At 38.5% G+C, this 21,716-nt stretch overlaps 1 protein-coding gene across 3 annotated transcripts in view; it reads right to left on the bottom strand.

Annotated features, from left to right (window-relative positions):
- Nucleotides 1–21,716, bottom strand: part of TRHDE (thyrotropin releasing hormone degrading enzyme) — a 209,829-nt gene that overhangs the window by 93,393 nt on the left and 94,720 nt on the right. For 2 of the 3 annotated variants that reach the window (XM_064655636.1, XM_064655635.1), the window contains exon 6: nucleotides 16,863–17,000. The exons of the other annotated variant lie outside the window; for it this stretch is intronic. In XM_064655636.1, coding sequence (XP_064511706.1) covers nucleotides 16,863–17,000 — 138 coding nt within the window. The remainder of the gene's footprint in view (nucleotides 1–16,862; nucleotides 17,001–21,716) is intronic. 3 annotated transcript variants of the gene reach the window in all.

The following is a 21,716-nucleotide window of genomic DNA, read 5'->3' on the forward strand; positions in this document are numbered from 1 at the left end:
TGAAAAAGAGAGAGAGAAGATAATGCAAATAGTTACAAGGAAAAGTGAGGAAGCAAACTGATATTGTTAATATCCTGTCCCATATACTGAATAAAGCACAGGTGACAAAACACACTTTCTCCCCTGCTTGAGCATGGATGTGTCAGGTCCACAGCTGGTTGACCCCAGCCCTTCTACGCACCTGCAGAAATGCCCAGTTTTAAATGAGAGCAAAAAAATAATGTCCATGCCAAACTCTACTTCAGTGATTATTCATAATATTTTAATCTCCATTACACCATTGTACATCAGGATTTAGTGATACTACTGTCCTTTGTAAAGCCTTCAAGATCTGATGACTGGAAGTGAATCATTTCCATAAGAGTTTTATAATATGTGGATATATATATTTGACTTATTAATAGTCAGCTTATTTTCCAGACTGTCATGCAAAGAGGTAAGTACTTGTATAGCACTCCTGCTCTGCTTATACCAGTTCTTATCCCTTTGCCCCTTCAGGCAAAGCACAGGGATCTAAAAGACAGGTGATTCTAATTCTCAGTACTTACTGCAAGAAACAGACAGATACTTGCCAGAGTAGCTTTTTTTAAGGTGTCTTTTTTGTATTTTCTCACTCTCTTTCAGAAACACAATTGCTGTATATTTTCTCCCTGCATAAGTGCTCTCTTTCAAGCAGAAATACCTTTGCAGATCTGATTTGACAATTTAGCTGTAATATCCCACTCTGCAATCTAATTTCAAGACAACCAGTCCTCTAATCCCATTAATCAAATGTTATACTTAGTACTGATCACTGTGTGAGAGGGAGGACGCTTGTGATTTCAAGTCAGTGAATCAAAGGCTGTAAGAAAACATGACAATAGAACTCTACAACCTCAGCAGGAGATGAACGTTCAGGAATTAGCTTAACACTCAATTAGAAAATAATAATTAACAAAAGAGAGAAACATTTCATAGACTCAAAAATTCACAGATTCTAAAGCCAAAAGGACTATTACAACAATGTAATCTCATTTCTGCATTAATAGAGGTCAAACAGTAATTTAGGCAAAAACCCTATGGCTTCTCTTTACACAACAGCATCTATTTTAGGAAGATTCAAGAACAGGAAAATGTTTCATAGTATTACATAATGTATCACAACTAATATTTACTCTCACAGTGAAAATACGTACCTTTTTACTAATTTGAATTTATCTAGCTTCACTAATTTGAATATATCTAGCCTCAGCTTTCAAAACAGGAATTTATGTCTTTTCCTGCTAGATTAAAGTTCAGGGTATTTGGGGGATTTAATAGTTGTCCAATTTTCAGACCATTTTATACATGTTCCATGCATTTTTTATATAGTGACTATCTTTTAAGTATTGAAGGGATCATCTGTAATAAAAAAACATTTGAAATAATGACATAAATCAAAAATATTTGTAAATTAATAGTAAATTTTAAGAAAATACAGGTTCTTCATACAGGCAACAACAACGAATGCTATATAGTTAGCAAAGTAATGGAAGCAAAAAAAAATTGAGGAGATGTGTGCAGTGGTATATAATCTTGCGGTGGTATATAATCTTACTGGAAGACCAGTCATGTCTGGAACACATAGCAGAATAGAAAATAATTCCTGTCCAAATAGATTATTATCTGAACATACAAGACCACAGGTCAGGAAGCATTATTGCCCTTATTTTACTAGAGGAACAGAATGAGTAAAGTTCTCAGAGACATTTAAGCAGATAAACAGCAGATAACTCTGTTTAAGCAGACAAACAGAAGATTAAAAATATCTAATAAATAGATAAATCCTATTTATCCTGTAAGTAACGGGCAGGGCAGCCCAAAACGTCTGTAGCAGAATGAAAAAAAAAACAAACCATAAAATATAAAAGGGATCAAGCAAAATCCTTAACAAGAAGATATTTTTCCATTCATCACACATCCCTTTTCCTACTCACTTGTTAGTATTCCAGGACACCCTTGTTTCTTTCTCACAGTTTAAATTTCACACAGTAGCAAAGACATATATTTATACAGGCAACTTAACTCTACTGACTTCTGTGAAAAGTAAGCAAGTAAATACCCCCATTTAATCTTGCCCACTGAGTCTATTTTTATATCCAGACACCACGAACTATAACATGTAAAGAAATCATAGAATTAGTCTCATAGGTAACATATAGACACACATTGGAAGGACTGTGGCTGGCCTTCACACAGAAAACAAAATGAAAAAGCAAGCAAAGACTGAATAGCAGAGTCAATGCACAGAGGCAGGACTATTCTCTCAAGATAGACCTCTTTTCACAGCTTCTTTAGAAGTACTTTCTACCAATTAATTACCTTCAGGAAACCAGAAACCATACTTATAGCTTCCAGAACAATATGCTTGTCCCAGTTCTGCCATCTTCCCCACTCAGCGAAAGCAAAAGTTTTCTTCACTTATTTAAGGAAGGGAAGGGATTCTAAAGAAAAATGGGAAAACAAAAAAACAGAGACCCTCAAGAGGGAAAAAGCATCTGGGAGAGAAAGGAAGAGAAACAGGAGCAAACAGGAGCAACAGCCCTTGGTGTGGAGGGAAAAGAAATGGGAGGAAACCACTCATTTCACCTTTCTTGCACTTTTGAGAGCAGGCAGAACAGAGAACAATGATACATTTGTAAGAAAAGCAGAAGCAATCAATACATTCAGAGCTCTGGGAAGGGAAGGATACGGCAGCAAACACTGGCACTCTGACTGGAGAGGAAGAGAAATAGGTTTGCAGGTAGAAGGATAAAAAGCAAGAAATATAAAGGTATAAAGGAGCTTACTAAAAGGAGGAGTTTGGAAGATGACCCTCACCAGAGGGTTATGGGAGGTAAAGAAGGTATGTGCAGTAAGTTCAGTTATAGGCACAATGGCTATAACAACCCAACACCTTGGGGTCATCTGAATTGCCCAGAGTGCTCACATTTTCACTGCCTATCTGCCCGCCAAGCAGTGAACTAGATGGAGTCCAGAGGACCTATGTTGCCATACCTTCAGAAAAATCACAACAAATCTCTCCTGCTGCAGAGGATGCCCTTTGGAACCTGGCAGCATCACTCTCTGAACACCATGGCATGCAAGCAGTCTGTCCTCCACTTCACTTCCAAGGCCACTTCTGCTCTGCCAACATTTGTCCAACTGAGGAACAATGTATGGAGTCTTGAGAAACGAACTTGCCTCTCCTATGGGGCAGAATGGCTATTTATTGATGATTTAAGTGCTTTCCTCCAGGTAGTGGATGAGTCAGTACCTTGTCAAGAGGTAAAGCATATTGGTTTAAGAGGTCTGGTGAAAAGCAATTCTTTCCTATTCAAAAAAAAAATACCTCTGTTCCTGCCAGTGTAAAATCTAACTCACCTTAAGCCATTGTACCATATCTTAATATGTCTACTCAGGCAAATACACTAGTTATTAATTCAGTGATTAATGGCACTACCTGGCTCTGGTGAAGCACTGTTTATTAGCAGATCTCAGTATTCTGCTAATTAAAGGGAAACTGTGGCACACCATAGTGAAATCATTTGCCAAAGATCATCCAGCATGCTCCTTGCATAACCTATGACACAGCTGAAGCTTCCTCAGACTCAGCACTGTGCCTCCACTGCTATAGCAAAGGAAGGTAGAACATATTGGCTACCACAGGGAAATTAAGTGCTCGTAGAGCCCTTTTTTGCATAGTGCTCTTTGGAAAAGGCATGCTCCTGGGCAATGAGCCAACAGTGTCTGAAGGGATGGAAGTTTATGCTCTTTCTTTCCCTGAAGAAACATGACGCTCACACCATGGTAAACACAATGCATAACAAAAATTAGGGGTAAAATTGCTTTATATGTAAGCTGAACATGTCTTTGAAATCTACACAATCCAGACACAGTTAAGGTATTCAGTTTAATTTTCTCCATGCCATCATAAAATAATGTGATTTAAACTTGACCTCAGATTAGTTGTAACTAATTTTTAAAGACCCACTCCTCCTCTGGCATCACTACAGATCACAATTACTGTACCTGTGACTACTGTTACTTTAGTCCTTTAGACTTCTCTTACAGTCAATGGGTTGCACTTCATCTAATCTTAAAGTAGACCTCAGATCAGAAAAAGCACCCATCTCTTGTAATTCACACCAAAAGTAGCCTTGAGTGATGTCCTAGTTAGAACAGCTGGGACCAGTTCATCACTGGATGGGTGTAACCCAAAACTGTGTATTCTATAGCCTTCCATGTCATTTCCCAGAAATTGTTACCAATAGACCATTTACACAATCTGCCCAGAGCAGCCTGACTCCTCAGGCTATAAACTGGGTGTTAAGAGGCCTGCGAGACAGGAGGATGCTCCTGTCCTCACACCCATTGTGGAATTCCTCACCCTGAGGGAGGTACTGGGCACTCCTGCCTGAACCGGAGGATATATAATCTTGGAGTCTTGGGACTTTTTTAACCACTTGTGGGATCCAGAGGAAGACTGCAACCACCACTCTCAACTGGACTGCAACCACCACTCTTGACCAGACTGCAACCACCACTCTTGACCAGACTGCAACAGCACTCTCACCAACAGGTTTTCCCCTCTCCTTTTACCTTGGACTCAGGGGGCCCAATGAACACCACTCTGTTCATGCCCCAGGGTGCTGGGTTATACATTTGGGTTTTGTGGGTTAAAACCAATTGTTTGTCTGTATAATCATATTCATTGTATTATTTTATTAAATTGTTATTCTGACTTATAATCTCCCCTTTGAGTTGAGTTCATTTCCCCTGCTTGGTTTACCTTTAAACCAGCACAAGTGACTACCTCATATGTACACATCTGCACTGCAGACATCTAAAGTGCACTGTCCAAAAAGACCATACAGAGACTGGTTCCCCACTCTGTGCAGGGAAGAGAATTTCTGAATTGTGAAGGTACAAAACTGGTGTGACACCATCCTTTTGTATATATACAGTCAAATAACATATATTTTGCTTTATTCTACATGCCATACTTTTACATAAGAAGACCAACAAAGGTAGGTATTCAACAAAAGGCCCTGAAGAGAGGGCAAAGTGCTTGCTAGCTGAAAGTGGATGCTCTACACCGAGCAGACAGCAAAGAAAAGCACTTGAAATAAAGAATTGGTGAAGAAGTTGCAGTGAATGGAATAAGATAAAAATAAGCAAAACAGCACATAAGGTTATGCAGAAGGTAGCAGGCACAGACAAGGGGCCTCATGTGAAGAGATACGAATAAGGTGGGAACTCATTCATCATTATTCTTTGAAGAACCAAAAATTATGTCAGTATTCTAAAAAGCTCTCAAGAGAGAAAAATACCAGCAACAAAACAGAAAGCATGAACTACAGGTCACTCTTGTAAGGGCGAAGTAACTGATTATTTTGTAAATGCGTTAGACTGGGGGAAGGAAAAGAGTTCATAAAAAAGAGATCAGAAAAAGCATAGCTCTTTCATCCTCCTTCCCACCAAAACTTTTCATTTTTTTCCTGTAACATCAACTTCTTTTTCTTTTTGGTTGTGCTTTTGTTGTTTTTGTTTTAACCATATGATTGAGATTCATCTGAGTGCAATCGCATACATTGCAGTTAACTGATATTTACTCAGTTGCAGACAGCTGAGCCAGCTGCCTAGACCCCCTTTAAAGGCAATGAAGACAGGAGCAAGCACTTCCGTTCTCCCTGATTCATCTCATCCAAAGACATGCATCTAAAACAGGACTGATGAATTTCACCCTAAAGGTGCCTGTTTGGCACATCACTGATGATAAAGGAAGGTGAGAGGACTACTCAGTTGCAGGAGTCTACACAATGAATATCTCAAGTGAGGTGATATGAATCTCTCTGAAGATATTTCATCCTGTAACTTACAAAGCAACATTAGAAAACATGGAAGAGTAAATAGTGGAAAAACACCTCCTTGCAAAGTCTGAGACACCATCTTGCAGGCTTACCTATCAATTTATCTCATATAACATCAAATATCAATCGTACCGATTATACAGACATCAATTTATTTCTTCTTCACTGAATGTCCATCCTTCTTTAAGAATTAAAGCTGTTTAATTTAGTTCAGAATGATCCTTTTTGTGACACAAAAACTAAAATCAGGAAATATCCTGGTATGAAAATATCCGTGGCATCCAAGGTGTAAGAAGGGAGTGAGATGCTGAGGAGAGGAGCACTGGACTATCAACAAAAATTACATAACTGAAATTCTAAAAAAGAAATTTAATATGTCAATTTTCCACAAAACCTTCACACATCCAGTTTGCTTTTTCTTCTCTCATTAAAAAAACAAAACCAAAACCAACATTGAATACAGGTGATTTATTAACTTTTTTCTATTGTGCAGCAGTCAGTTCAAAATCAGTCTTGATTAATATGTAAGAGCACCGCTTGTTTTTCAAATACAGTGGGACACAAATACTGTTATTTTTCTGTGTGCTGATATACTTGCAGTTAAAGATAAGGTTACTTTCTCTCTAGCTCAAGGAAATGTGAATTACTCTATCCTCTGTCTCAATTACACTAAATGCTATTTGTATTGTTAGAACTATTATTACCAACAGTAAGTTCTTATAATCATCTTCATCCTCATTGATTAGAACAAAACTGAGTCCACATACAGGCACTCGCAAAGGTATCATTCTTTCATAAAGACCTCCTGATTTAAGATGAGATACAAATACAAGATGAGATGAAATACAATTTTTCACGGCTACTAGTATATACCTGATATATAATAGTATTAGGGGGTTTTTAATGAATCAGTCACAGTACACACACGTTAAACAGTTCTCCGCTTAAACTATTTACCCTGAGCTATAGGTGAGGTGCCTTGTCAAAGACATCTTTTCAAACTAGTATCTACTGACTCCACCTCAAGAACTCTACCTGATTACTAAGACAGAATCTCTCTTTGCAGCATATAAGTTGAGTTTTTTCTTTAAAATGCTAAATATATTTTTACAGTTCTCTGTCAAATAGAAGCCTAAGGATATTCACAATCAAACAGGTTCTCAAGCAAATGAGTATCACTTCATTTCAGTTCAAAATTCCTGAATTCATACATTATTCTTTATTTCTCAAAATTGCAGATAATTCTGTGAGTCTAAGCTCATTTCAAATATTAGATCATATAAACAAGCATTCATACAAAGAATGCACATTTGTACTTCAATTTTGTAACGCGAATACTAGCCAACAAGTAATATCCAAGTCACGTTTTTCAAAATAATCATTCTTTGTTGGTACTAAGCAACCACAGCTGGATGCTCCACGAAATTTAGCTTATTGACAAAAACACAGCATGAAATAAAAGTCAGAGAATAATGTACATCAAACATGTAGCAAAAATGTGACATTTTAAAAAGAACTTGTACATAAAATTAAAAACCCCACCAAAATGAAATCAGTTGAATCTTGGAGATACTTAACAGAAAAAAATATGTTTTGACTAAGTTGCATCTGCAGAATTGGCTCATGCGTAGACACAGAATAGCGTATATATATATATGTAAGTGAATTATTTAAAAACTTGGTCAACTGATCTGCTGTGTTACACTACATGCAGTGCACTGAGTTAACTGAATTGTTACCCTCAGCATGACAAAGAAGAGGATAAAGAGATGTGAGAAGTCTGACTGCAATGTCCGTTGAGCGGCTGGTCTGACCTTAAGCAAACCAACACGCATTCCCTAGTTCTCCTGTATGAACAACTGAAAACTGGGTAACCACTTTCAAATTCAGGTGTTACACTTTAGCTGCATTTCCTTAAGCAAACATATTCATCATACATTCTTGCTTTTCTCTTTTTCCCTCAAAGGGAGAAGTCCAGTCATTCCTCAGCTCCCATTCAGAAGTTTATACTGAAATGTATTTTATTTTCCTACCTTTGTCATCTAAACAGTCTTTCATGGTACATGGCCTTACTCTGATGGTTGTGGAATAAGAGTGTCCTCTTCATGACATCAGTTAAAACATGATACTGTGGTAGGCTCCAGAGAGACCTTTGCTAAAGTACTTCTATGGAGTTGTAAGAGCAGAGATAATTGCAAAGGCTTCTCTGGAATTCTTCAGCTGTCTCTATCAAAAATATCTCATCTCTGAGAACTGCATAAGTACTCAATAAGAAATTATTTTCGGGGAATTAATTAGATTGTATCATGAGTCATCACACTAAATTCCTCTTTCATTTTCAGAAACCTAACACTGTAATACAACAGCATAGCTCTTTTCTGTATTCTCCAATGGCATCTCCAAATATTACAAGAAAAAAATGAAGCTTAATGAATGTGAATTTGATAAGTGTGAATGCTCTTTATTTGATTAGGATAACAGAACATATTTGTTTAAATGAGTAAACACATGCCTATGATTTCCTTCCTGTGGGAGAAATGTAAAACGTTTAAATAAATTCCTAGAGGCTTTCCCTTTGGAAAGCCCACATAAAAGCCATAAGAAGTAAGGAAGGAGATAGGTAGATGCAGGTTATGCAGCATACAAGTACAAAATGTCACAATATGAGACTATCCTGAGGGTCTTAGTCCAGGCCATTGTTTAGTGACACACTGAAGTACCTTAAGCAAGCAAACAATCAAACTGAAATTCCACAGCCTACACACATAAAATTGAACAAATAACTATGTACTTAGTTCAATGTGGGTCTGATCAGTTTCCCTGCACTTTGTAATAATTTGTTAAAAGGAGCCTAAACAAAACCATCCCTAACTGCTTTTAACAATACAGACCAGAAAAAAAAAATCAGTCATTTAATTCATCTTCTTTATTTTTTAAAGCAATTGATATTTGCTTATCAAGCAGCGCACACTTACAAATTAACGTGCTGCTGATACTCAGCAATAAAAACAAGATATACTTTAACAAAGAAAGTAAGCTTACACTATTTTTAAAACTTTTTTAACAGCATGGGTAAGCCAGAATCTTTAAAATCAGCAAATACACCTACAAACTTGCAATATACTGTGCTAAATCCTCAAAGATGTATAAAGGGATTTTATGTTGGTTTTATAGAATAAAAGGCCATTTATCTGATGCCAAAACACCACTGAAAAAGCAACATTATATTCAAGGAGAGCTTTTCACTTGGAAATCATAATAATTTTCTATTCTGACAAACACAGCTGCTCTAAGGCTGGATAATACCAAAATGGTCAGATGGTACGATGGCTTTGGTGAAATGCTTGTCTTAGACATAAATTCTGCTGCAAATTTTAGGAACATGACACAAAGAATAAAATTCAGGGGTAAATGACCATAACTAATCATGCTCTTCAGGTGGATATTGTCACATCATTTTCCTTGAATAATAAAATGTTAGCCGTCATCCAGACAAAATGCTATCAGGACTCAATTTACAACAGGAGTTTTATTTCCCACCACCAGAATCTCTCTTACATGTTCTGACACCAATGACAAGGACAAAGGCACATCATACTTTTTCATTAACTGCTTTTATATGGAAATCTTGAAGAAAAAAAATATTTTTTTTAGTTTGCTAAATCCCACATAAGAATCTCAATCCATTTGCCTAAGACTGATTTTCAACTGACTATAACTAAACCTGTAATTCTACTTTCTCTCTTTTAATGCCTCCTTTAAGCTTCATAAATTATCTGGTACTTAAACATATGTTTAAAAACCAACAGCAGCAACAACAACAAAACAGTGTGCCAGAGGTTGTGCCAGAGAGTTCCCTCCTGAATAGAAGTCCTGCAGGATCATATTTTGATCAAAATATTGACCATATTCTTACAGCAAGTTTTTTGTTCCTTTTACTCTATCTCATTATCTCCACTTCATTTTCTATTTCTAATTCTTACAATTTCCTCCAAGTTACTTTAACACGTGTAATTGTTGCTCTTCTTTTACCGATCTAAACTAGGATGTGTATCAGCAAAATCAGTCCTTGCCTTTACACAGGCATTGTTTTTTGGACTCCTTCAGGGGAAAAAAAAAAACAGATGCTACCTGAAACTTTCTGCTTTGCCCTTTCCTGAAAATCACAGAATATGCTGAGTTGGAAGGGACCCACAAGGATCATTGAGTCCAACTCTTAGCCCTGCACAGCATCATCCCCACAAGTCACACCATGTGCCTGAGAGTATCATCCAAATGCTTCTTGAACTCTGTCAGCCTTGGTGCTGTGACCACTGCCCTCAGAAGCCTGTTACAGTAACCAACCAAAGGGTGAAGAATCTCTTTCTAATATCCAACCTAAACCTCCCCTGACACAACTTCAGGCCATTCCCTCAAGTCCTGTCACTTGTCACCACAGAGAAGAGATCAGTGCCCACCCCTCCTCTTCCCCTCACAAGGAACTTGTAGACTGCTGTGAGGTCTCCCATAAGTCTCGTCCAGGCTGAACAGATCAAGTGACCTCAGCCACTCCTCACATGCCTCCCCTCAAGGCCCTTCACCATCTTCACTGCCTTCCTTTGGACACTCTCTAATAGCTTCATATCTTTCTTATATTGTGCTGCCCAAAACTGCACACAATATTCAAGGTGAGGCTGCCCCAGTGCAGAGCAGAGCGGGACAATCTCATCCCTCAACCAGCTGGCAATATTTTGCCTGATGCCCCCAGGACACAGTTGACCCTCCTGGCTGCCAGGGCACTGCTGACTCATATTCAACTTGCCATCGATCAGGACCGCCAGGGTCCTTTCCGTGGCACTGCTGTCCAGCACCTCATTCCCCAGTCTGGGGGACAAACATCCAGGGTTGCCCAATCCCAGGTGCAGAATCTGGCACTTCCACTTGTTGAACTTCCTATGGTTGGTGATTGCCCAGTCCTCTGATTTGTCAAGGTCTCTCTGCAGGGCCTTTGAGGGAGTCAACAGCTCCTCACAGATTTGTGTCATCTGCAGACTTGCTTAGTATCCCTTCCAGTCCTGTGTCCAAGTCATTTATGAAGATGTTGAAGAGCACAGGGCCCAAGATGGAACCTTGTGGAACCCCACTAGTGACAGGTCACCAGTCTGATGTTAGCCCACTCACTACTACCCTCTGTGCTCCACTCATGAGGCAATTGTTCACTCACACATGATGTGTTTATCCAGCTGTGTGCTGGACATTTTGTCCAGAAGGATCCTGTGAGAGATAGTATTGAAAGCTTTACTGAAATCCAAAAAGATTACATCACCTGGCTTCCCTTGATCAACTAGGTGGGCTACCTTGTCATAGAGGAAAATTGGGTTTGATAAGCAGGACTTCTCTCTCATGAAGTCATGCTGGCTGTGACCTATGACAGCATTGTCTTTCAGGTGTTTTTCAATACTTCCCAGAATAATCTTCTCCAGAACTTTACCAGGCACTAAAGTAAAACAACCATTAAAAAGTAGAAACAGAGAAGCAGAAAAGGCAACTGCATTTCAGGAACCCTGTTGCATAGGCTGGTGTACCTCCATGTACACTTTATGCTGAGCCACAGAAATATTTGAGACACAGGTACACTATTTTGTTCCTTCTACTCCCTGTTGGGAAAAGAAGGATGGTAGGGTAGTGTTTATACCTACTGTTGCCATTTCTGCTCTCATCACATTCTCCAGCCCTTCTGCCACTGCCTTTCCATGGGGAATAGGCAGAAGACTTGTACCACAATAGGTCATGTCTTCCCGATCACTCTACCCTAAGTGATCTAGTCTAATGAGCTCTTCTTTAAATAAAATGCTTCTATTATCATTTGTGCTCTATCTTTATTATTTCCAATCAAACCCATATATAATTGTCCCTGCTGTGGGGAACATAACACTCCTGAAGCACTTGTCCACGTGTGGTTGCTTATATCTCACACACAGTGGTTTCTATGTTTCTTCTTCAGAAAATAATATCTCAGCATATACTAAACAGTGTAAAGGGTTAATGGCAGTTTTTCCTGCTTGAGTCAGGAAGGTGTGCAGATGGCTGAAGAGAGGTATTTTAAGTATCTTGAAGCACCTGCCTAGCTTTATGTACTGGCACCCACTGGCTGGACTGGGACGGCCTGTATACTTCAAATCAGGTACTCTTGGGGCTGCTCTGAACTTGAACCTATAGGTTTCACTGACTGAGTTTCGATGACTTTCATATTGGAAGCAGTAACAACCTGCAGCCTTTTATCTAAACAGAAAGACATTATTTTCATTACAAGATACCTACTCTGTTACAATGCATTAGGAACAAATGGCTCCTGAAAGCACCTTCTGCAATCTGGGCACTGACCTGTTGCACTCACAAGTCATGGAAGAGAAATCAGCATCAGGTGAATGTGCACCCAGAAGTTAATGGCATTCACAGACAACATCACAGCTAAATTAAGGAGAACAAAAAGCTCTCCCTTTATACTGCAGTAAGAGAGTGGGTTCTAAAGTCATCTGTGTTGTATTTTAAGACTTTTAACTAAATGGATACTATCTTATGTTATTGATTTAATTAAGTGAAAAGCTAAAAATAGAACCTATTTTGCTATTTATATGCATTTATCTAGTATTTTTTTCACTGTTAATGAGCTACTCTCACTTTTCTGTAGTCACTTCATAGATGCACATCATCACAATTTCATTGCACTCATGAATGGGTTTTCTTACAAACTAATATTTCTGGTTTTACTGAACAGAATAAATATTTGGAATGGGAGTTCTTTTTGTTTTACTTTTTTATTACAGTGCCAATATCTTTCCTAGTGCCTGAGGAATAGAAGTAAAAAGAATGAAGTTTTTGGAGAGCCCTTCTAGTGACTGCATTAGCCCTACTGTTGTTCCACATTCTTGCAGAACATGCTATGCTGTAAATTTTCAGAGAGAATTACACTCAAAAGGGTGAGCAAGCCACTGCTTTCAATTTCTTAAATTCTCCTTTGCCAGAACTCTATATTGTTATTGCAATATACAGGAAGTCAAGCATTTTTCTCTGTGTAGCTTTTAGTTGAACAGATTTTCTAATGCAGAGTGTTGCTTTAGAGGGGAGGCAGGGAGCATGGTCTCCCTCTATTACTATCAGAAGTATATCTTCCTTCTATCACTTGACATAGAAAGTACGAAAAAGCATTTTTAAAGAAGTGGTATAGAGTTAAGTGGGAAAAGGAAATTAGAGAGAGAGAGAGGTTTAGGAAATAATTAATTGTTTGCATTATAAAGTCAGAGCCAGTAACTGATCTCACTGCTGAGATTCACTTTGCTTACAGGAAGGAAAAAAAATTAATATTCTTCCCTATTCCAGTCATCTTCTTCCTTGTTTTGATTATTGTTTGTCACTTGCCAAGACATATTCTACTGGGGGTACTTTTACAGTTGCACTCCATTGTATTGGTCCTGCCTGCTCTAATTGCTGCCAGAATCTTCAACCAACACCCTTCAAAGCATCCAGCAGGCTGATAGAAACAACTTCAGATATCTGGCTCTCTACAAGTCCTTTCATCCCTTCCCTTATCTGGCTGTGGCTGCTCATCTAGCGCTATGACTCCTTTAGTTGTGTCTGGGATCTCTCTCCCACACGCTGCTCTGGGTCTGGCTGCTCCCTTTGAGATGCAGCTGCCTTGTTTCTCCATTTTATTACAGCTGGTTGTTCCTCACTGATTGTTGCTCCTCATGTTTTTCTTGCTGCACTCCCTCCTCTGATGCTGCAGCTCTCCAGGGCTATGATTCCTGCTGTCAGTTATTTCTAGTGTGAAAAGGCTGTCACGCTTTTTGCTTTGATTTAACAATCCTCAGATCCACTCATGTTCAACAGGCTATATTTTCTACTGCTCTTGGGATATAAACACTTTTCCCATCATTGTGGGAGGACACTATCTCACTTCCAGCTGCACTAGGAAGACATATCCACTCTCTGATGTAACTTGAGAGCCTTGAATCATCTACCAGTACTGTTTATTAATGAACTACAGCGACTTCACATTTTTCTCTACATATTTGTGACCCTAATGGAGGATACGTGCTCCTATCTGAACAACAATTAGTATGATGCTTTTAAAAGAGGCAAGTATTACCCTCAACAGCTTTAGCAGAAAAACATTATGTGCTGCCAGGCTGCACTCTGCTTATGGGATTACCTGAATGCCATTCTTCAGGTGTTTGTGTCACGTGCAATCACCGAGGACAAGAAAGTGGAAATGAAAAATATATTCAGCTCTGAAGCATTTAATTAGCACATTTGCAATGGTCATTTCTTTAGTGTATAGAAAGAAAAAGAGGCATATCTTTAAAATGACAGTTGAGTGTCTAAAAGAGATGGGCACTTTAATGGTGTCTAACTGATTTATGCCATCTTGATGACAGTACAGACAATGAAATGATAATGACACTCTATGACTGTCATTTCACTGAACAAAAATTAGGTGGGGAAAGTTTCATCATTTCAATATCATGTAGAAAACTGTGAAAAGAGAAAAGAGATCATATGGACAATCCAAAGTCTTGGGGAGCACAAGATGGACATTTAAAAAAAAATTAAAGAGAATGAAAAACAAAATTCAAAAATGTAGGGGAAAGATACTGCACAACAGTGGTACACTGCTAAAAGACATTTGATTTAAGGCAGTTGAAAAGTCCTCACTGATGGTCCTGATTCAAAGTTTACTAGAGTCACCAGAAAAAAATTTCCAAGAACTTAATACTTTACAGTCATTTAAAAGATCAGTCAACAGACAACCAAAAAGTCATTCCAGAAACACCAGTAGTACCATCCCTTCCAGCAGGGCTCATTGTGTAAGAAGGACTTTGAGGCACCTGAAAATACTTAAGCACATACCTGACCAGGTGAAAACCTTCAGTATAATTTTACAGTTTGGATTTTATATTGGCAGACACTAGAGAGCTAGAAGAATAGGCAAATATTGTAGATACCTAATAAATGAGTTTAATTTCCATAGTTGAAATGTAAGCAACGCATGCATGCATACCAGGTTACATAGCAGTGAAACAATGGAAGATGTAAAATACCTTATATTTGGTCTAATTTATCCTCAGACAGAAACAGTGTCAGGTGTTTGGAGGAAGGTACAGAAACAGTGAAAAGAGCAGCTACAAAGTCAAGTCAGGAAAGTTTCTTCCTATTAGATTTTGCTTGTGTCTAAACCAAAAGGATGAATGGCTGCAGAAACTAGCAGAAAGACAAACCATTAGACAGGAAAATGAGTGAAAGAGTGGGTATTTTAACCTCTTCGCCTATGCAAGTATATAAGTAAATTCTTCCATTGCCATTCCCCAAGGTGGTTTGCCAGATCTGGTAACTGGGTTCAAAATTTACAGGATCATGCCTTTCTATGAATACATTCAGTGTCACCTAAGGTGGTCTGGGAGGTGGCCATCAGAGAAGCTGAGTGGGGATGCTGCTCTATCCACTGGGCATGGCCCCTGTTACACTGGAAAAGGAACAAGGACACAAGACAGAAATTGTTCTGTAATCTGCACAGAAAACAGACTTATTAGCCTGCATGAAATAGCTAACAGTACACAGATCTGTCCTACTGTCCTATTTTGTCATTTCAATGTAAATTAAAATTACTTAACATTTGCAAAGTGTTCATAAGATGAAGTGTTAAGTATTACTGTTAACTGTGTGATATTACTATTATCATATTAATTAGAAAAATAATTAGCTTGAAATATTAAGATATTGATGTGAGATAAGCCTCTGAACCTACCCAGGTTCACCAGCAAACATATAATTGAAACATTTAAACAATGAGAACATTCACTAGGTTAAGAGCTGCTGGCTATTATAGCTTAATTGACCAAGAACGATGTTTTCAAAGCTAGCCAAGGGATTTTGAAAATGTTACTTGGGCTCTTGAGCGACTCCAATCTTTTAAAACCTTTCCCTAAGTATTTTTGGTTTGTATATTACATTGTAGACCTATTACATGGTCATGTACACACATACACTCTTGCCCATTCTAAAAGGCATAAGATCCTTATCCAGAGGATCAAGGTGAAGTTATTGCTGTCTAGGAATAACTGATGACTATAAGAGAGGATATACCTCTTTTTTAGTCTAGAATGAGCACTGGACAAACCGGAGGTTCAGTCACCATGTCAGTGCTCTGCTGCTGCTGTCTTGCTACAGTCTGTTGTTAGGCAGCTAATGATGCAGAAGAAAAGATTATCAGATGCAAAGGTGATAGTCAAATGACTCTTGTCATTGGAGAGCTCCCTATGGGAAGGCTCTAGGCAGTAGCAGAGAATAAGCATGTAGTATAATGGAAACCACCAGCTTTCAGGCCACAGGATAACAGCAAGCCCAGTCATGTGATAGAGGAGGGGAAAGCGTGCAGCCCTCTCACTTCTGCACAGAAGCTGTTCAGTCCAAAAACTGGCCAAAAGACTTTCTATTCACTGAAATAAAATTGGAAATTGCCTGAATCTAATACATATTCCTTTGCCAACCCAGGAGGCAGTTTCTCCATTCTCACTGTTCAGCAATGCCTTGAGTTTTCACAAGCTGACAGAAAAATTCTTGTGCATAGAAAAACGAGAAAAAAAATTTAGCTTTAGCCCTTGACAAGTTTTCTAGAGAGTTTCAATAGGATAAAGACGTCCTTATGCTTTTTAAAGTATCTAGCACAATTCAGACAGTGTCACAAAATAAATAGTAATAAGAAGCACTAAATCTTCTTGCTGGATTCTGACAGCCTCTCAAGTTTATTTATAACATTTAATAACACTTGGTATGTTGAATGGCTAAAATCACTACAATATATTCCAAATATGTTCCACATAAATTGGTTTTCCAAGTAGTAGCCACTGTAGTGTATGTAGTTTTACAACGGTATTTGTTTTACAGATGGAATATGATCTTCTGATAGCTACATATCTATATTATAAAAAGATAGATAAGTTTAGTTAGTCTCACCTTTTTATAGGCAATCCAGTCAAACACCCTGTCAATGTCTGTGGCTTGCTGCACCTCCTGGGATACTGGATGTGAACTGGCCAACCCATCCAGCAACATCACTTCGTGTAGGACATCTGTCAGAAATCTCTGCTTTTCCTGAAATACAGCATATGCAGTAGTATCACAGACAAATACACATTTACAGCAATACCAAAATGACGCACAGTTATCAGAGACAGCTGACTAAAATCAGACCTTCTGGTTTGAACGTAAAACCACCATGACCTCCTACAAATAGAATAAGTATACAGAATAGGTTCAGACAAGATATTTTGCTGCAATGAAACTTGACTGAAATTAAACAAATCAAAATATATCTGGAGGTGCAGAATGCAATGTTGAATATGACTTTTCATTCACAGTTTAAAAGGGTGGGGAAAGAGGCAAAATGGCACAGTCTTCAATCACAAAAAGAGCTGGATGTTACAAGTCATTGAGCTCATTGCATAGGCAGGTACGAAAATTTTTGACAGAGGTAGGTAAATACAATTACTACTGCTTTATTTAGCCAAGTTTAAGTTACTTGGCTCTTAGTGCCAAGTTCACATTGCAGGGACAGGACAAGGAACAGAGCTCACAGCAGTGTCACAGCAGATGCCTGCACTGTCTTTCATAATTCTGGTATAGAAATCCTTTCTCCTCAAGAGCTTGAGTCCTATACAAACTTTGTAACTTCCACTTGAAGGAAACCATTATTATCTCTCTTTACAAGTGGAAAAACAGCTGCATGTACAAGTTAAATGACATAGTCAAGGTCACATCAGAGGCAGGTGCAAACCCAGAAAACATCCAACATACGAATTTGTTTCTATATCTTCTATAAATACTGATTGAAGATTGTATGTCAAAACTGCGCCTATTCACTCTGGCAGCAACATTAATGAAACATTCCTGTATACTCTATGAACTGTGTTGCACTCATTATTACAGCACAAGTAGATGGGGCTTTTTCAGCTGAGAAATGACACAGCTTAAAAACTCCTCATATTGCATTCATGTAGATGTTCGTAATCCAAAACACTGTGTCAAGAAGAGCTTCATTTACTTTCTTTTTCAAGTCACAAATAAATGCAAAGAGTTAATGAAAAACTATGGAAAGTTTAAATGAGATTTTTTTCACCCTGAAATGATGTATCTCAAACCTTATCTAAATTTTAACAGCTCCCAAATTAACGTCAACCTAGTGCCATAATACAAAGAAACTCTAAGGAATGCTGCATTTTTTTTCAAAAGCCACCTTGATGTCCTCAGGATAAAATAACCACGCAATTACATAATAAATTCTATGTTTAATTTCTTGTGTGGTAAGGTTTTGGTATCAATGTGTTAATTTAAATTATTTTTGTAAGACAGTCAAAAAGCTCTTCCAGTGCTGATCCATCTGGAAATAAACCTTTATGTTAAAATTCATTAGAGCACAAGAAATGTACATTAGAACACAAGAAATGTACCTTGTATGACTATATATTCAGGCAATTAAAAACACAGGATGCAGGAAAGCCAATTACCTAACACACTCTCAGTGTTCTCAGCTGGCTGCATGAGGTAAGGTTTGTGAAGGGAAAAGCAATGTCTTGTTCATATTACTGTTAATTTCCAAATTTTCTCAGGCATATGCAGATAGTAATTGCCCTTTTTTAATGGGAAAAAAAAATGTAGGGAAACAATTATTATGACAGTCCTACTCAGCGGAAAACTGCAGAGCTGTAAAGGATTGTAGACAGTTTGGTTACACTTCACTCTCATTCTCCATTAGTCAATAACAAAGTCCCAGTTTCATCAGATGTATGATATCATAGAATCACAGAATGTGCTGATTTGGAAGGGACCCACAAGGATCATTGAGTCCAACTCTTAGCCCTGCACAGCATCATCCCCACGAGTCACACCATGTGCCTGAGAGTATCATCCAAATGCTTCTTGAACTCTGTCAGCCTTGGTGCTGTGACCACTGCCCTCAGAAGCCTGTTACAGTACCCAACCAAAGGGTGAAGAATCTCTTTCTAATATCCAACCTAAACCTCCCCTGACACAACTTCAGGCCATTCCCTCAAGTCCTGTCACTTGTCACCACAGAGAAGAGATCAGTGCCCACCCCTCCTCTTCCCCTCACAAGGAACTTGTAGACTGCTGTGAGGTCTCCCATAAGTCTCGTCCAGGCTGAACAGATCAAGTGACCTCAGCCACTCCTCACATGCTTCCCCTCAAGGCCCTTCACCATCTTCACTGCCTTCCTTTGGACACTCTCTAATAGCTTCATATCTTTCTTATATTGTGCTGCCCAAAACTGCACACAATATTCAAGGTGAGGCTGCCCCAGTGCAGAGCAGAGCGGGACAATCCCCTCCCTCAACCAGCTGGCAATGTTTTGCCTGATGCCCCCAGGACACAGTTGACCCTCCTGGCTGCCAGGGCACACCGAATACCTGCATACCTATATGTTACCCACACAGGTGTAAGCATGCAGAGGTATGGACCTGTCTCCAAATTCAAGTTTGGATATCACAATTGACAAACAGTTGCGTGAATGGATTGTTACTGTTCGGAATTAACTCATTAAAAGGACGCTGGATAATCACAAATTAATACCTAAATAGAGAGCCTGGAATCACAAAATGAGCACATGAGAAACATAAAGTGAAGATTTAAGAAATAAAATACAAAACATACAGAAAGGACAGGCTACATTTTCATTTTCTGTTTGTTTCTTTGGTTATGTCCTGCAGAACTGAAAACAAGCATTTTAGACTCGTGATTGTTCATTCAAGTTACAACAGCTGAAAAGTCTTTCCTGAAATTTATGGCAGACCATCAAACTGGGATACAAACAGAATAGTTAGTGTGCCTCCAAAAATGCAACCCTACAGTTTAGTGAGAATTAAGAAGTCTTTCGACCTTTAAAGTTAAATTTATTGAACTAAAAGGATTTCCAAAACATTCCCACCTTTTCTCTTTAGTACAAAGCCTTTGAGAACAAATTTGAAAATGACACTCAAATATACTTCCAGGGGGCGCAGAGATAGTTTGCTGGTTAACAAGGGGCCTGCAGCTTGAAGAGGCAACAGGAGGCAGAAATGTAGAAAGAAACTAAAACTGCCTTAATTTTATTGCAGAAACACTACCTCAGCTGTTGAAGTCCTGGCATCATATTAAGGGGAAAAGGCTAACACATGTGACCAAACTGCTTATACTGATAGAAGAGGGTCTTTCTATTCCCTAGTTATCTTACCCTATGCAGTACAGTGGAATTGATCTCTTTTAACTAATATCTACAGGAGTAAACAAACCCCTAGCATAGAAATTGTAAAGGAAATCAATCTTGGAATGTGTTTAATGAGCCCAGCAAGATGTCAAGATGATAGGTGACAGGTCTGCAGCTACACATGAAATAATGACAGAATGTTGTTCAAGATAACTGTCCTTTGAGGGAGTTCAACTGCAAGAGAAAAGCCAAAGACTGTGATCCACCCATAAGGAAAAGAGGCTTCAGGTGAGTCTTGCAGCCAGGCTTGGAGAGTGTTGGTAGCTGCACGTAAGTGCAATGTTATGCAATGTTAACAGAGGGCCAAGGGGTCTGAGCAGGAGTTGGTATTGCAGCACAGAAGCCAAGTTTGAAATAAGGACAGACCTGCTTCCACACAAATTTGAGCCTTCATTTAAAGGCAAAGAGGAAGCACCTCTGCTCCCTATCTTCCTACTGCACACTTTCAGTCCCAACTCTTCATCACCTCTCCTCAGAGGTTTCCTTGAACTGTGTACAGTCAGTGTCTGGGACACCAGACCTGTGTTCAGAAGAAAAGACAAGACAATTATTTCCAGTTGCTTTCCATCTTTCTCTGTAGAATGCTTCCAGGTGCAGACACTGAAGTGTTGTTATCAGATGAACATGTCTTTCAAATATTTACATTTTCTGACTATTTTTCAAACATCTGTGGTCACTAGATTCAAGTATTTATAACTTCATAGGAATGACTTCTTCCAATGCTTGCCAATAAGACCTCCTCTGCTTTGTACAGGGTTTTCCTGAAAGGCTTATCCTTTCTCTGTGCTCTCTCCTCCTTAGCCAACATTTCAATTCACCTTGTTCTAGGGAGAAAGGTTTACAGAAAGGCAGTGGTCACTCTGTGTATTCATTTCCAATAAGGTGCCCACCATTCAACTCTAAATGGAGAGAAAGCAATTGTGAAATAATGTTTTTGGCAGAAAAGACTGTACCTTCAAGAGACATTAAAAATTTATTGTGCATAATAGGATAACAATGATGTAATGGAGAGGGGTTATTGCTGCTGATTTTACAATATCATATCGAGGCATAATGTAAGAGTACAAGTTAGCATGACAATAATGTAATACTTAAGTCACATAAAAATCTTTTCTAAAAATTAATATGAAATACCAGGTAAAAGAACTAAAATGGAAAAAAAAAAAAAGGAAAACATCCACTAGCGAAATAAAAGGAACACCATAATGAAAGCCAAAACTGATAATTAGCATGCAGAAGAGATCAAAGGCCTCAATATTAAAAGCATCGCCTTTGTTCTGGGACAGCCATTTGAACACATTATAGACTGAGAAATCTATATGAATAAAGCTTAACATCAGTGTGCAAATGTGCAAATGATTTTCCTGACAAATTTTCTGAAAACATCTTCTTCAAAATTTAGAGCTTTACTAGCCATCAAGAATACAAAGGAGTTAAGTGATCTTTAATGCCTGAGAAAACAAGCATTTGCAAGACACAAGCCTTGGTTTATAGAAAAAGTGCCCCCTAAGGAAAAAGAAATAGAGGCAAATTTTGAAAGCTATCAGAGA

The sequence above is a fragment of the Pseudopipra pipra genome, chromosome 5 (assembly GCF_036250125.1).
Source record: "Pseudopipra pipra isolate bDixPip1 chromosome 5, bDixPip1.hap1, whole genome shotgun sequence".
NCBI lineage: Eukaryota > Metazoa > Chordata > Aves > Passeriformes > Pipridae > Pseudopipra > Pseudopipra pipra.